Source organism: Mustela putorius, unplaced genomic scaffold, assembly GCF_011764305.1.
Source record: "Mustela putorius furo isolate JIRA1106 unplaced genomic scaffold, ASM1176430v1.1 tig00537335_pilon_pilon_pilon, whole genome shotgun sequence".
In the NCBI taxonomy this organism is placed as follows: Eukaryota; Metazoa; Chordata; class Mammalia; order Carnivora; family Mustelidae; genus Mustela; species Mustela putorius.
In genome coordinates, this window is record NW_025422457.1 from 6,051,577 (window position 1) to 6,068,064 (window position 16,488).

At 37.8% G+C, this 16,488-nt stretch overlaps 1 protein-coding gene across 3 annotated transcripts in view; it reads left to right on the forward strand.

The window, feature by feature from the left end:
• The window catches only part of HMCN1 (hemicentin 1), a 485,682-nt gene that overhangs the window by 410,517 nt on the left and 58,677 nt on the right, over positions 1 to 16,488 (forward strand). For all 3 annotated transcript variants that reach the window (XM_004767964.3, XM_004767965.3, XM_013064227.2), the window contains exons 72-81: positions 3,728 to 3,869; positions 4,895 to 5,039; positions 5,423 to 5,550; positions 5,854 to 6,010; positions 7,739 to 7,860; positions 8,052 to 8,216; positions 9,812 to 9,919; positions 10,341 to 10,478; positions 10,621 to 10,755; positions 15,126 to 15,395. In XM_004767964.3, the coding sequence (XP_004768021.1) occupies positions 3,728 to 3,869; positions 4,895 to 5,039; positions 5,423 to 5,550; positions 5,854 to 6,010; positions 7,739 to 7,860; positions 8,052 to 8,216; positions 9,812 to 9,919; positions 10,341 to 10,478; positions 10,621 to 10,755; positions 15,126 to 15,395 (1,510 nt within the window). The remainder of the gene's footprint in view (positions 1 to 3,727; positions 3,870 to 4,894; positions 5,040 to 5,422; positions 5,551 to 5,853; positions 6,011 to 7,738; positions 7,861 to 8,051; positions 8,217 to 9,811; positions 9,920 to 10,340; positions 10,479 to 10,620; positions 10,756 to 15,125; positions 15,396 to 16,488) is intronic.

The window sequence follows — 16,488 nt, forward strand, 5'->3', positions numbered from 1 at the left end:
GTCTTTTAGGGTTGGCTCAAAGCCTTGACTTTGAATGCTCTGATTGTTCTTATCCTAGTACTTATGCTTTTTCACCCCCTTTTGTTCTTCCTAATCCTGTTTATATAACCTGTGGGTGTTACACTGTGCCTAATTATAAAAGAAGATTAAGTCCCCTAACACCTAAGGCAGAAGGACTTCCACGACCACCAAACCATACCGAAGGACTAATACCAGAGTGGATTCTGAGAGTTATTTACATGCCAGATTATTGTTATCACTTAACCTTCCTGTGCCTCAGTTTCTCTATTTGTTCTACCCCTACTATAACGGTGGACACTATAATTGCTACTGGGAGTAGATGTGACCCTTGAGGAGCTCACAGACTACTTCAAAAGACATAGAAGTACATCAGAGATTAGAGCATGGAGATGACTCACATGTTAGAGTGAGGTACAGCATTTTATGAAAACAGAGGAGCAAGTAACTGAGACTGCAGGGTAAGGAAAATTCAGGGGAGCCTCTTGGAAAGCACAAGATCAGTTTTAGATGATGGGTAGATGCTGGGTAAGAAAGAAGAAGGGGATTCTAATCACAGGTAATTGCATCTACAAAGCCCTTACAGGAAAAGGAATGCTGCTCTAGCAGGAATTGCTAAGTATCTTAATGTGGCTGAAGTAGGCCTTGATTAAAATCCTTTGATGATTCCCCACAGATTTCAGGGATCAGGTTAAACTACCCCACTTAGCTCACAAGACCTTTCATGTTCTTATTTTTTCTCCACAGTTATATCTTCCGTGTGTCCATTTCAGACAAAACCATTAGGTGTTCAGAGGCACCTGGGTGGGGCAGTCAGTTAAGCGACTGGCTCTTGGTTTTGGCTCAGGTCACTATCTCAGGGTTATGGGACTGAGCCCCACGATGGGCTGTGCCCCCATTGCAGAGTCTGCTTAAGATTCTCATCCTCTCCCCTTCCTTCTCCCTAACTCCCACTCACATGCATATGCACTCTCTCTCTCTCTCTTACAAAAAAAAAAAAACTAAAAAAACAAAAAACTATTAGTTGTTCATAGAGACTGAGTGAATGTTGGTGATGGACAAGTTTGGGCTAATCCCTGCTATGATCAAGTGATGTTAGTACTGGCACAGGGTGAGTTCAACAGTAATGAAAAAAGACATGAGTTCAGTTTCAGATATTTTAAGTTTGAATTACCAATATAGTATCCAAGTGGAGATTCTAAAAAGTACTGAGAAATACTGGTCCCTATTTCATCAAAAATGTCTTTGACGTGATAATCTTCCATGGTATGAACAATTGTTAAATATGTAGGTTTGTATGAAGTTGACCAGGAAGCTTCCAGTATGAGATAACCTGTAAATGAAAACAGAGTCTAAGGCAATAATAATAATAATAATAATAATACTTATAAGGTGAGCAAAGGAAGAAGAAAAGAAGATCAGAACTGAGAGGGAGGACTCAGAGACATAGAATTAAGTTTAGGAGACATTGGTGCACTAAACACCAAGGAAAAGAGAGGAAGTGGTTAAGAGTCCATTAAGATGAAAATTAAATTGTGTCCATGGTTGTAGCAATACACAGAAGTGATTAAAGATCAGAAGAATTGTTCTTCAGTGGAGTGATCAAAGGAAAAGATAGGTTACAGTGGAGAGGTTTATAAACAATGCGTGTTGGACAGAGAGGGAATGGGACCCTGGTCACAGATGAAGAGATGAGCCTCGGACAAAAGGCTGACTGTTTTCCACAGAGGTGGAAAGATGGGAAGGTTGCATTCACGTGTCAGGTGGGAGGGGTAGAGAGCTGCAGGCACAGGGCTCTGGTGCTCGGCATGGAGCAGGAAGCAGCAGCAGCAGCTGAGAATGAGAGTCTGTCTGAAGAAAGAAGTGCGATTTGGAAGAATCACGGGTGGCCAATGGGAAGAGAACCAGGAAAAATTGTCGTGAGACTTGATGGCTTAGCAGATCTTACTGATGTTCATAGGACCAAAACATTATAAGAATCAACTCTGAAAATTTTTATTAGCCTAAAACCCTGCTCTATCCATATAAAAAAAATTACAATTACATGTTTTATAGAATTTAACATACATGTTTAAGAAATCACATATTCTCATCAGAGGTAATAAAATATAATCAATAATAGCTCCTATAGCAATGAAAGGCCTAGAGAGGGGAACTGGGTGGCTCAGTCTGTTAAGTGTCTACCCTTAGCTCAGGTCATGATCCCAAGATCATGAGATCAAGTCCCAAATTGGGCTCCCCGCTCAGTCAGGGAGCCTGCTTCTCCCTCTCTGTCTGCCCCTCCCCCTATTTGTGTGCTCTCTCTCTCTCTCTCTCAAGTAGATAAACAACAACTTAAAAAAAAATAGAAAGGTTTAGAGAAATGGGGCTAAACTGAACATTTTAGTATGAACACTTGTTTCATTAGGAATATACCCTAGAACAACATGGAGGTCAGAGGCACTGACCCCACACACACTCAGTCAGAAGTCTGTATATTACTTTGGAATCCCCCAAAATTTTGCTAATAATCTATTGATGACCCAAAGCTTTACCAATAATATTAACAGTCGATCAACACGTATTTTGTATGTTATATATGTTAAGTACTGTATTTTTACAATAAGGAAAGGAAAATGTTAACAAAATCATGAGGAAAAGAAAATACATTATAGTACTACATTGTATTTTTTTTTTAAATCCACATACAAATGGGCCCATGCAGTTCAAAGGTCAACTGTATATCTATGTGGGACAGAGCCCACATGGCAGAAAAATCTTACTTAGGCTCTCCCTGAAATATTTCCTTCTTTGGCTCAACCAGAAAATAGTAGTTGTTGATTCTACCTGGAATTTTTTAATGATTATGAACGTCATGCTTCTTAATTTATACAGAACTACTTGTTTACATCTATTTTCCCAATTAGACTTAATAATAAAGATTAGATTTCATCATCTCTATAGTCTCATAATTCTTGGTCCCATGCTTGTACACAAAATAAATGCCTAACAAATATTTGCAGACTAAAATCATTTATTTACTTATTTTTCAAATGTTAAGAGATCATTAGTTTACTAGTCATGGAACTTTCAACTGTAAGTAGCAGAATTCAAACTCAAACCAACAATTTAATTTTAAAGATTTTATTTATTTATTTGACAGACAGAGATCACAAGTGGGCAGAGAGGGAAGCAGACTCCCTGCTGAGCAGAGAACCTAATGCGGGGCTTGATCCCAGGACCCTGAGATCATGACCTGAGCTGAAGGCAGAGGCTTAACCCACTGAGCCACCCAGGGGCCCCCAACAATTTTTTTAAAGGCAGTTATTACCTACAGCGATTGGTGAACTTGGGTTTTAGGTATTGCTAGGTCCAGCGGTTCTCCTCATGTAATCAAGCATCTGTGTTTTTTTTCTCTGAATCTCAGCTCTGCTTGGTTTGTTTTAGATTCAGAGCTGTCCACACATGGTAATAAAACTGCCACCAGCCTATGTCACCCTCACTACCAGATAGATACAAAAAAAAAAAAAAAAAAAGTGGTCTTATTCACCAACACTTCCAACAAAGTCTTGCAGAGGGCTCTCAGGGGCCCAACATGAGTCACCTGCTCAACCTTGGGTATCCAGATTATTGTGGCCAGGAGAGCTGGGAATCTTGATTGTGCCCTTGTTATAAAGTAATATTCTTTTTTCCTGATATTTTAATCATAAATTTTACTTGCTGAATCTAGGCAACACCTCGAGTACGAATCCTATCTGGAGGGAGATACTTGCAAATTAATAACGCAGATCTAAGTGATACAGCCAATTATACTTGTGTGGCCAGCAACATTGCAGGAAAGACTACAAGAGAATTTATTCTCACTGTAAATGGTAAGAAAAATTAACAGTTGTTTCACAATTTAAAATTTTGGCCTAGCGTATTCCAAGACATAGTAACATTTTTATTTCTTAGGGGCACACTCAATGAATTCTTGTGGTTATCCTATTTTTTCAAAAAGACAACATGTAGTATTTGTATAATGGCTATATTCAACCCATATTTCAAAAAAATTAAAGATACATTATCTTAGAGGATAATCTATGTCCAGTTGTTATCAATGTATCCTGACATTTTGTGTCATTCACATCAGAGCCATTGAGGAAGTCACACTAAGGTTCTGGGTGACAGGTGGTTCATTATTTAGTTTACCTTCATTCATGTTGGTGTTTGAGTACATATGCACTAGACAGAGACTGCCGTGGGACTGTGATTCTCTCTAATCTAAAATCTAAACATCAAAACTTGCCAATAATTGGGAAGATAATACAGACTTTTCCCCATCACAGTCTCTCTGGTTTTTTAATATATAAAACTTTATAGGATATTGAGTGACCCACACAACTAATATCTCTAACACTAAAATTAAAATTCAGGTTTTCTATTCCCATATGAACTCAATGATTAATAAAATACATACTCTGAGACTTGCATGATTAATCACAGATGTGCTATTCATTAGAACAGCCCACTTTCTGTTCTCTATTTAAAGTGAAGTTGTTCCAGTGTTAACATTCTCAGACCATTATTTGGCCAAAGAGAAATAAGAAATATCATCTTTAATTTGCATCAGACCAGAGCTGATGCATGTTCAACATCTCTCCTACAAAGCCAGATTTCACACACCATATCAGGGTTTTAAAACCTCCTTCCCCCACCCGTGCTTTATTTTTAAACACTGAGTATCTTGAATAAGACTTTAGGAATTAAAACCCAATTCTATTTATACTAACCTGAATTAGCTGTGGGCAAAGCTATACATTTGACTCAAAGCTAACCTTGTATTACCTCTTCAGAGTCTTAGTTCAGGCTGTATTGTTGATATGAATGAAGCTTTCCACGTGCATCTCTTGTGCAGTTCCTCCAAACATAAAGAGTGGCCCCCAGAGTCTTGTCATCCACCTAAATACGTCAACTGTATTGGAATGCCTTGCTGAGGGTGTGCCAGCCCCAAGGATAACATGGAGAAAGGATGGAGCTGTTCTCACTGCAAGTCATGCAAGGTAACAATTCTGGAAATGGATGAAAAATACTGCAATAACTGAAGTATGAATCCCTAAATCTTTCCCAGTATATTATCATGGTCTTGCTACACTTAATATTAGTTTTTCATCTTAATATGAAAATCAAAATATACTGTTTTAAAAAGCATAATTCTATGGCATATGGTCAACACATAATCATTATAATTCATCAAAGATCACAAGTCCATCTGCTCTGCACCTTTGCAGAATATCCCTTTTTTCCACCAAGGGTATTGCAAATTTCTAAAGCAGGAAAAAGTCTAAAAATGGATTTATGTCTTTTAATATACTCTTAGTCAAAATTCAGATAATCAGAAAACAAAAGCTGATTCCAAGAACTTCACTTGTGATCTTTCTTGTAGATACTCCATCTTGGAAAATGGATTCCTTCATATCCAGTCGGCACATGTGGCAGATACTGGGCGATATCTGTGTATGGCTACCAACGCTGCTGGAACAGACCGCAGGCGAATAGATTTACAAGTCCACGGTAAATACACTTGTAGGAACAGCTTCTCATCTTTGGGTTAAATATTCTCTGATGGCCTAAACCTGTGAGTTATTAAAGACCTTGATATCCAGGGCTGTATAAAGGTACCATACTCTATTGTGAACAGTCAGTACCCATGTTTTCTCCTCATTGTGGCTAGCACCATCACAACACTAAATTCAGAGTCTTCTTGTGTTTGTAACTATGTAGCAAGTTACCAGTGATTAATTTCAATCTGGTAGAAATACATCAGATGGCATACTGTTTGCTATGTTTCCCTCTTATTTGTTGGCTTTGTTTTAGTTCCTCCATCCATTGCTCTGGGTCCTACCAACATAACTGTAACAGTAAATGTTCAAACTACTCTGGCTTGTGAGGCTGCTGGGATACCAAAACCATCAATCAGGTGGAGGAAGAATGGGCATCTTCTTAATGTGGACCAAAATCAGAATTCATACAGGTAAGGAATCATTTAACTAAAACAACCCACCTACATTTAGAAACTTATACATTTAGAAACAAAATTTTAAAAAGAATTAACATTTCATCTCTATCAATGGGGACAGCATTTATATAAAGTGTAAAGAATTAGCTAGTATGTAGAGAATGTGTATTTTTCTTGACATGGAACTAGTTTTTCAGTCTAAAAGCTTGTCCTGAGTTATGAGTTCAACTTTTCTATCCATAAGCCCTGTGGAGGATGATCAGAGAGATCTACAAAATTAGATTCTTATTCTGCTTTATTTTTCATAGCCTCTTTTGGAATTTTATAAAAAGAAAGAATGAAAATATTTGGTATAAGGGAACAACTATTCTGTAAAAATAATACCAACTTTAGCTATAGAATAAAAATGAAATTCTAAACCTTGAAGTACGACTTTGGTAGTTGGTAGCATGGGTAGGGAGGACAAACATCCTTGTTCTCCAATTTTTGCATTTCTTCAGCTTTACTTCAAATATTTCATAACATGACAGCATGTTTTTTAAAAGCTAACACTTTAATCACTAGGAATTTCTTTCTTTCTTTTTTTTAAGATTTTATTTATTTATTTGACAGAGATCACAAGTAGGCAGAGAGGCAGGCAGAGCGCGAGAGGGAAGCAGGCTCCCTGCTGAGCAGAGAGCCCGATGCGGGACTCGATCCCAGGACCCTGAGATCATGAGCTGAGCTGAAGGCAGAGGCTTTAACCCACTGAGCCATCCAGGCGCCCCAATCACTAGGAATTTCTGATGATGTAAATGAGCATCATTTCTTGTATCTCAGTTAAATTAACAGATATCTTGTCAAGGGAATTGCCATAATGCTAAAAACAAGTGTTCTTGTAGATTTACTTTGATAATAATCAATACTTATACATTAGGAAATATGAGCTGTGGAGTGTTTCACTTGAAATTCTGTTGTTTCTTTCTCACCTTTTAAATCTTTGGGTACTGGGAGTCTAGTGATTGAAAGATATGTGCTATACAGAAAATGTGCAACACCTTTTTAAAAAAGCATGTCAAATGTATTCCCATTGAATCAAATCATTTTTATTCTAATGGTGTACACCTTGAAGTAAGGAAATAGATAATTCATTTAGATTTATTTTTCATAACATATGCACATTTACTAGACCTCTTAAGCATTTGAAGTGATCCAGATCACTTTAGTTTTGAATTGGTTAGAAGTTAGGGAAAAGACTTATTGATATACATACTAGGCATCTCAAAAGTGTTCTGCACACGTAAGGAGACATGCAAAGTAGAGCAACATGTAAGACAGATGCACTTGTAATTACCAGCCTGTCAACGGAAATAATCGAATGCCAATCTGCAAAGTTCGTGACATTAGAGGTAGTTTATGTGAAGCAGTTGAGATGGTTCTGGAATGTATTCTAATCTCAGTAAACAGTGGCTGTCATCAGCAGACTCATTTTCCTATATGTCACTTAGGAGAGCATGGTTGATCATGATATAAGCAATCAGAAAATGCAGGAGTCCCTCTTCAAGCAATCCTTCTATACAACTGCTTCCTCTAAATCTTCACGTTGAGGCTCTATTAACCCATTGCCCATACACAAAGAAGTCTGATTCCTCGTTTTAATACAAGGAAAGAACTCCATTTCCTTCATGGTACCGTGTTGTGGTTGAACCAACATTTATGAAAATTGACCTGTAGTACATCATCGCTCTGAACTTTTTCTTCTAGACTCCTTTCTTCTGGTTCACTGGTCATTATTTCCCCTTCTGTGGATGATACTGCAACTTACGAGTGCACCGTGACAAATGATGCTGGGGAGGATAAGAGAACTGTGGATCTCACTGTCCAAGGTAGAACTGGCTTAGTATGTGGATTATCAGTTATTATAATGATGCATTTCATCATCCCACTACTTCCCAAAAGGGCTTCCTTTTCCACTTACTAACTTTCAGTGTAGAAAGAGAAAGATGTATAATAAGGCTTTGGAAACCTGTAAGTACTGGAAATGTGTGCTTCCTAATTACTGTTACTGTTGTTTTAGTTCCACCCTCCATAGCCGATGAGCCTACAGACTTCGTAGTAACCAAACATGCCCCCACCGTAATCACCTGCACTGCTTCAGGAGTTCCAATTCCCTCAATTCACTGGACAAAAAATGGTATAAGGCTACATCCCAGGGGAGACGGTTACAGAATTCTGTCCTCAGGTAAGACCAGGCTCAGTCATTATACATCTATGATGACACTAGTTATTAATGGATGAACTTACCTGGCCTTTTGTTGCACCAAAATTAAAAAAATAAATAAAATGCATTTCATTCCTAGTCTTATACATCTGGGGAAAAAAATACAGTTAGAATGGGAAGGGGAACTGGACAAAGGGAGAGAAAAAAAAAGTCTGGAAACAAAATCACAATAACTGAATATAATAGGAATGATCATGGAGATTTTAAGTGCATTCTTACTAATCCTGAAGTTTCACAAATTCACTGGTTGCCTTTGAGTGAACCACACTCTTTCTATTAGCCAGAAAGAATCTCCATTCATTTAATAAAGATCTAGTGCCCCAAATAAGTTGTATACACCACTGAGTTTCTGAGGCTATAGAACTGGGAGGGTTTTCAAGGTTTTTGTTTTCAGGGTTTTTATAACTGAGCAGGTAAGGCTGGGTGATAAATGTTAGGATGGATAATTTTTGAGAGTGGTAGTAGCCATCATTTATAGAATTTATGTACTGAAAGAGAAAAATTATAATTCATCTAAATGAAAATATAGGTAGTGCACATTGGTGTTTTGTATTGGGAAGGTACACTAGAGTTGAACTAAAGTAGCAGCTAACATCCTGGGGCTTTATGCATTTGTACATGTTATTCTAAGGGAATTTGTTTACTTTTTCAATAGAACGGAAATGATGGAAGATTGTTCTCAGGGTAGAACTTGGCTCTCAATGCCAAGTATTTTGGCTGTCTCTGAAATGTGTATAGATTGGTAGCAATTAAAATCATAAAATAGAAATTAACTACCCTTCAGCACAAGGTACTGTGTTAAAAGAACACATTGGAACATTCTCAAAATATTAAACAAGAGTTACCATATGACCCAACACTCCATTCCTAGGTATCTACCCAGAAAAATGAAAACATATGTCCACACTAAGACTTGTATGCAAATGTTCGTACAGCATGATTCACAATAGAGAAAGTAGAAACAATCCAAATGTCCATCAACTGATGAAAGAATAAACAAAATGTGGCTAATCCACACAATGAAATTCTATTTTTCAATAAAATGGAACAAAAATATTGGCGCACACTACAACAAAAGAAACTCAGAAACTGCTCGCAGTGAAAGAAATCAGACACAAAGGACAGCTGTATGATTGCATCCGCGTGAAATGTTCAGAAAAGGCAAATATATGAAGAAGAAGAAGAAATTCGTAATTGCATGGGGCTGGGGCTGGGAATGTGAAGTGACTGTAAATGGAAAGAAATTTCCATTTAGGGTAATAGAAACGTTCTCAAAATCAGGTTGTGAGAATTGCATGACTCTGGAAAGATACTAAAATCATAAAATTGTGCATTTAAATGGGTGAATTTTATGGCATGTAAATTTTGCCTAAATAAAGCTATTAATAATGATCAAAAGGCACCGCGCTGGGCCCTTCAGGGGGTTACAAGTATGAGTATAAGCCAAGTGTTCCTGTGCTATGGTGATGAAAACACAAAACCAGAATGACATAGTTTATCGAACCAGAAAAAGAAAAATGGATGTTCTAGATACATAAATACTTTTTCCTTTTTAGGAGCAATTGAAATATTTGCCACTCAGTTAAACCACGCTGGAAAATATACCTGTGTTGCCAGGAACGCAGCTGGTTCTGCACATCGACATGTGACCCTTTATGTCCAGGGTATGGAAGGTCATTTAATTCATTAAAAGCTTGTTTTTTCTTCAAGTCATGTTTATTCGTGAAAGGATGTGCTGTCTAGACTTATGAACCACAGTAATATCTGGGGGATATGAAAGACTGATAAATATTTTTTCAATAAATGAAGAAAAACATACAGATGAAAAATCACACAGAAAAACCCCTAAATTATTTTTTTCTTGAACATCTATAATCTGTTCTGGCTTCTAGTCTCCTAATGGAGTTCTTCTAATGGAATCTGCTTACGGAAGCAAGACAAAAAATAATGTAATGTGGCCAATGTTCTCCTTTCCTCTGGACAATCAAATCACTAATAACATGGAAATATGGATCTAGGCGTGATTAACTTTTAGACAGTTCTGCCACTAACTGGTGCCATTGCTTTTTCTGTTGGTACTTATAGAGCCTCCAGTCATTCAGCCTCAGCCAAGTGAACTCGATGTCATTGTAAACAATCCCATTTTATTACCATGTGAAGCAACAGGGACCCCCAGTCCTTTCATTACTTGGCAAAAAGAAGGCATCAATGTTGTCACTGCAGGTACCTACCACTGTTTCTATCAAGAAAATGACAAATCAGTGTTTCACAATTCAGAAGTCAGGATGATTTTTTTTAATGAAAAAATTTAAAAGAAATTTTTTTTTAATAAAAATTCTTCCCTGTGCTTTCATAACTGATGCAGGAAAAAGCCATGCAGTTCTTCCCGGGGGCGGCTTGCAGATCTCCAGAGCTGCCAGAGAAGATGCTGGTACTTACATGTGTGTGGCTCAGAATCCGGCTGGTACCGCCTTAGGCAAAATCAAATTAAATGTTCAAGGTACCTAAATAGTAAATTTCTATGTCTTCATTGCAGAGATGCTTGTAACAAGGTGTACACCAAAAGTTCATCTATCTAAAATAAGGATGCTACTATAGTTCTCAGCATTCTTATATTACATTATACAATGTGTTTTTTCAGTTACCCTTATGAAGAAGAAAATTTAATTCTTGGGGGTTTTGGGGGGTCATTGTTTATATAAGAAAACTGATGCATCTCATGGTATTTTGGATTTCTCTGAACTTCATATGGTACTCTGTTTCATTGTAGCACATGCTTAAGGTAACTTTTAAAACCAATCTCTCCATGATACCACATTGGATACATTTATGAAACATTAGATTCTAATATCCATTTTAAAAATCATACATAAAAAATCATAAAACAAAAAAATTGTAATTTCAGTTAACCAACTTGATGGAAAAAAATTATTCTGTTGACAAAGCAGGGTCTTTTCACATTTAACTGTTATTTTCTTGATATAATATTTGTATCTTGCATGTATTAGTTTTGTGACCTGGAACTAGGTTCTGAGCTTCTGAATTTGCATTAGCTGATTTCAAGTTTCTGTTAAGTATGATTTTTCCTGTGGTATATTACTGACTATAGTAAAGTTTACTTAATGTGTGCATTATAAATCTAATTTCTTTATAATGCTAACATTTTCTCAACAAATATTTATTGCAATAATAAATGGAAATACATTGCACATTACAGACATGATCCTTCCCTTATGGTGTACAGAAGGGAAAAAACTTAACTACCACAGTAAATGAAATAATTATAAATTCTGACATATGCTAAGCAGAAAACAAAAGGCTGAGATGGGAAGAATGGGGAAATGTGGGGACCATTTGACATTAGTGGTTAAAGTGGGCTTTAAGAAGTAGGCTTCTGGGACGCCTGGGTGGTTCAGTGGGTTAAAGCCTCTGCCTTCACCTCAGGTCATGATCCCAGGGTCCTGGGATTGAGCCCCACATCAGGCTCTCTGCTTGGCAGGGAGCCTGCTTCCTCCTCTCTGCCTGCCTCTCTGCCTACTTGTGATCTCTGTCTGTCAAATAAATAAATAAAATCTTAAAAAAAAAAAAAAAGAAGAAGAAGTAGGCTTCTCTAAAGGGGTACCATTTGGGTGGAGACCTGAGTGATAAGCTAGGATGAGCCTTGCAAATGTGGCAGCGTGTCCAAGGGAGAGAGGACAGCGCTTGCGGTGGGCCCACAGCAGGAGAAAATAAGGAAAGAAACCTGGCAATGTGGTAGAGAGTAATGGAGAAGGAGAAGGCTGGCAAAATATGAAGGAAGTCAGAATAGGTGAGCCAATACATGGAAGGTCAGACGGACCACACAAAGTTTAAATTTTCTTCTCTATGCAGTGGGAGACTTTATGGGTTTAGCCAAGATGCTCATTTGGTTTTAGGAAGATCTCGTTTGGGGCCATGTAGATGATGGAGCAAGACTGGAGCCGAAGGTACTATTCAGGTCCTCTAGGCAGCGTGTTACAGCCTGGCCAGAAGTAAGAGTGGCCGTGTAAGTTGCAGGGGTAAATGGAAAAAGTGGTGGCTTTAAGATACTTCCAGGAGGTGTAACTGCCAGGATGAGTGATGAATCAGATTTGGGAGGTTAGGAAAAGAGAGGAATTAATGATGTTTCCTGGGCTTCGGGCTTGAGATAGCGAGTAGATAGATGATAGTGCCATGGGGGAATGGTAGTGCAAGCGGGGGGAACTGGCTTTGGAGGAAGGAAAACATGATTTCTGATTGATCCTACAGGATGTGGGAAAGTATGAGAAATCCTAATAGAGATATCAAATTGAGTTGAATATTTATGGATTCAGAGCTCAAGGGAGAAGTAGAGGGTAAGATATAAATTTGGAAGTAATCAGTGTGTTTTAGTCCACAAGACTGGATCAGAATTTGTACAGAAAAAAGAGCTAAGGACAAAGACCCATCACTCTGCATTGTTTAAAGGTCTGAGAAAAGAGAGGATGCTGGAGAAGAGTACAAAGGAGGAGGCAGAGATGTTAGAGGGAAACTAGACAGAGGGTAGCAGAGGAGAGTGTTTCAAGAAGGGAGTGGACGCTTTGTTGAATGGAAGTGAGAGATCAGTTGGATAAGGACCAATAAATATTCATTGGTTTTGGCAACATGGAGGTCATGGAAAGAACATTTCCATTTGGAGGGATTTTTCCTTCACTAATTGATTGAAATTATTGATATGAGCAATTACGGGACAAAGAAACACATTAAATGATTAATAACATTTCAACATTTCAAAAGCAGAGATAACTACACGCTTTAGTGGTATGAAAATTCTGAACCCAATCTCCCTCCTTGCACATATAGTATGTAATGGAAAGCACAAACCCCAACCAAATAAGGTTAGCTGATACAAGTAATTTTGACATGGTTATTCATAATTTTTTTTACAACTTGTTGATTTTATTTTACTCATCACTACTAGTGTTTTTAAGATTTGGTCTCAGGATGTCTGGGTGGCTCAGTTGGTTAAGCATCTGACGTCAGCTCAGGTCATGATCTCAGGGTCCTGGGATCAAGCCCCATGTCTGTTTCTCCCTCTCCCTCTGCTCCCCGCCTGCTCTTGCATACACATACTGTCTCTCTCTCTCTCTCGCTCTATCTCTCTCAAATAAATAAATAAAATCTTTAAAAATAAAATAAAATAAGATTAGGTCTCCTTGTGGTTGACCATTTCTCCATATCCTCTGGAGATGCGGCAGATAGTTCTAGGTCCTTAGGACTTGCTACACACAGGGCATTACTGGGCTCTGCAGCTCTCAGAGATCTCATTTCTGATTCATTTCCCAGGCAGTATGTGATAATAATCAATATTATTTGCCTTGTTTCTCTTTTAAGCTTTCTGAGTGGGTAGTAGTTGTTTTGTTTTGTTTTGTTTGTTTGTTTCTTGTGGGTTTTTCTCACACATGCTGAATGTGATATTTTTACTGTCATTGTTGTCCTCTGCACTTTGTCACTGTCTCTGGACTTGTATTGACACAGATGAATCATCCTCTTCTTTCTTTCCTGTGTGCTTGTGGTCGGTTGCTCCTGGCTTGTGCTCAATTGTTCTCTCATAATCATTTAATATTTTTTTGAGGTTCAATAAACTATCCAGGCCATACCTAATTGGTAATCAGCCTACTGGAAACATCGAGAATGCCTTATCCTAAGCTCTTCCACAGCTTTCGGAAGAAGTGGGAAGAGTTTTATATATATAATTCTTTTCCATGATCTACTAATTTATTTATTCAGTCGCTCAAGCAATACTGTGTTAAATATAGCCGCTGTATTTGAGATACTAAGCACTGTAGGAATACTTGAGTCAAAGTATCTCTGAGCCGTCGAATAATTTCCAGACCTTGAAGGGGTCTAGTCTGAAAGTTTAAGTAGCTGAAATGAATCTCATAATACAGTATATTAAATAAAATGCCTCTGTTGACACAACCTAAAACTTTTAGACATGCAGTACCTCAGGAATACATGTTTATGTTTCATTTAAAATTATCATTTATATTTGTTGGCTATGCCGGCAACAATATTCTGAAAATGGCTCAAAGAATTTTCTTTTCCCAGTGGAGAGGTTCCTCAAAGCGTTAAAAATAGTGCTACCCTATGACCCAGCAATTGCACTACCAGGTATTTACCCCAAAGATACAGATGTAGTGAAAAGAAGGGCCACATGCACCCCAGTGTTCCTAGCAGCAATGTCCGCTATAGCCAAACTGTGGAAGGAGCCGAGATGCCCTTCGACAGATGAACAGATAAAGATGTGGTTCATATACACAATGGAATATTACTCAGCCATCAGAAGGGATGAATACCCAACATTTGCATCAGCATGGGTGGGACTAGATGAGATTATGCTAAGGAAGATAAGTCAAGTGAGAAAGACAATTACATGGTTTCACTGCTCCTAAGGAGCAGGAAGGGGGAAATAAAGGGGAGGGGGCAGAAATCAGAGGGAGAGCCAAACCGTGAGAGACTATGGACTCTGGGAAACAAACTGACGGTTTTAGAGGGGAAGGGGTGGGGGGGATGAGCGAACCTGGCGATGGGTATTAAGACAGGCACATATTACATGGAGCACTGGGTGTTACACGCAAACAATGAATCTCAGAACACTACATCAAAAACTAATGATGTACTGTACCATGACTAACATAAGATAATAAACAGTTTTTTAAGAAAGGAATTTTTTTTTCCAGTGAAAAGAAAGTGTAGTGATCCTTTGATTGATGATATGGTAAAGTCAGGATTTCATTTCTTTCTGTGACTTCCCTTTGCTAGAGTGGTACTCTAGTGTGTAAATGGTACCTTTATGCTTTTAAGATGAAGTTTACACTTTGTATCTTTCAGTTCCTCCAGTCATTAGCCCCCATCCAAAGGAATATATCACTGCCGTGGATAAGCCCATCTCCCTACCGTGTGAGGCAGATGGCCTCCCACCCCCTGACATTACCTGGCACAAAGATGGGGGTGTGGTTGTGGAATCAGTCCGCCAGCGCATCCTCAGCTCTGGGGCTCTGCAGATAGCGTTTGCTCAGCCTGATGACGCCGGCCAGTACACGTGCATGGCAGCAAACGCAGCAGGATCGAGCAGCACAAGCGTCAAGCTCACTGTCCATGGTAGGTTATTTAACATGAATTATTTCAATCAGCTGCATTGCCAAGGCAAAGAGAGAAGACCATTGAGAAAAAAAATAGGATGAAAGTCAAAGTCATGCAAAACCAGCAATCCAAAGTGGTATGTGCTTGTGTGTGTGTGTGTGTGTGTGCACACACGTGCATGTAGTGTGTAGGTGAACTTATCCTTCTCATATAATATGGAGGCTCTGATTATTGGTGTGGGCAAAAGAAAGGCTGTGATCAAGTGCATGTGTGAGAAAGAAAGAGAGATTTTATTAAGATAGCCAAAATAATTAATGAGTTGCCAATCATCCCCTCATATTGTGGTTATTATTAGTATTTATACTTTGGCTGTAGATCCCATTTATGGGGTTCGTTTGTGTCTTGTGACTATTCTGCTTATTTCTCAACTTGCAAATGGTCTTCACTCAAAACTAATCTCCATATGAACATTATTTAGTGTTAACCTGATGAGAGTTGGAAATCTGTTCGATTTATTATTTAAAGTGGCAAAATATTTATAAGTATATTTTTATAACAGAAAAAAATCGTTTTTTCTTTGTATTCAGACAACTAACAAAATACCTAAGAGTCAGCATTGAAATATTTTCTTTTTTTGTTGTTTTATTTTATTTTATATTTATTGTATTATGTTACTCACCATAAAATACATCATTACTTTTTGATGCAGTGTTCCAAGATTCTTTGTTTAGGTACAAAGTACAACACCCAGTGTTCATTGTTAATGTATATTTTAAAGATTAAAATACCTATTAATATCAGTGTGAAGACACAATAAATAAATTAAACTCTTTCCAGCTACTGTTTTCAGAGGTAACTCTTGTAAAGATGACCCTTTGCTTTATCTTTTTTTTAAAAACTTGTGAAGGCTCTTTTTTATGCTCCAGGTGTGTTTGAATTTCCTATGACTTCATAGTTAAAGTGATTATTTCAAGCAGACACAATTTTAATTGAATAAATAAATAATAGCCCAAATTTTAAATCACTATTTATGAGTTTTTTAAATATTTCCCCTGGTTTATATGTGCTTTCAGTTCATACAATTGAATGAATCAATACACATTAGTTCTTT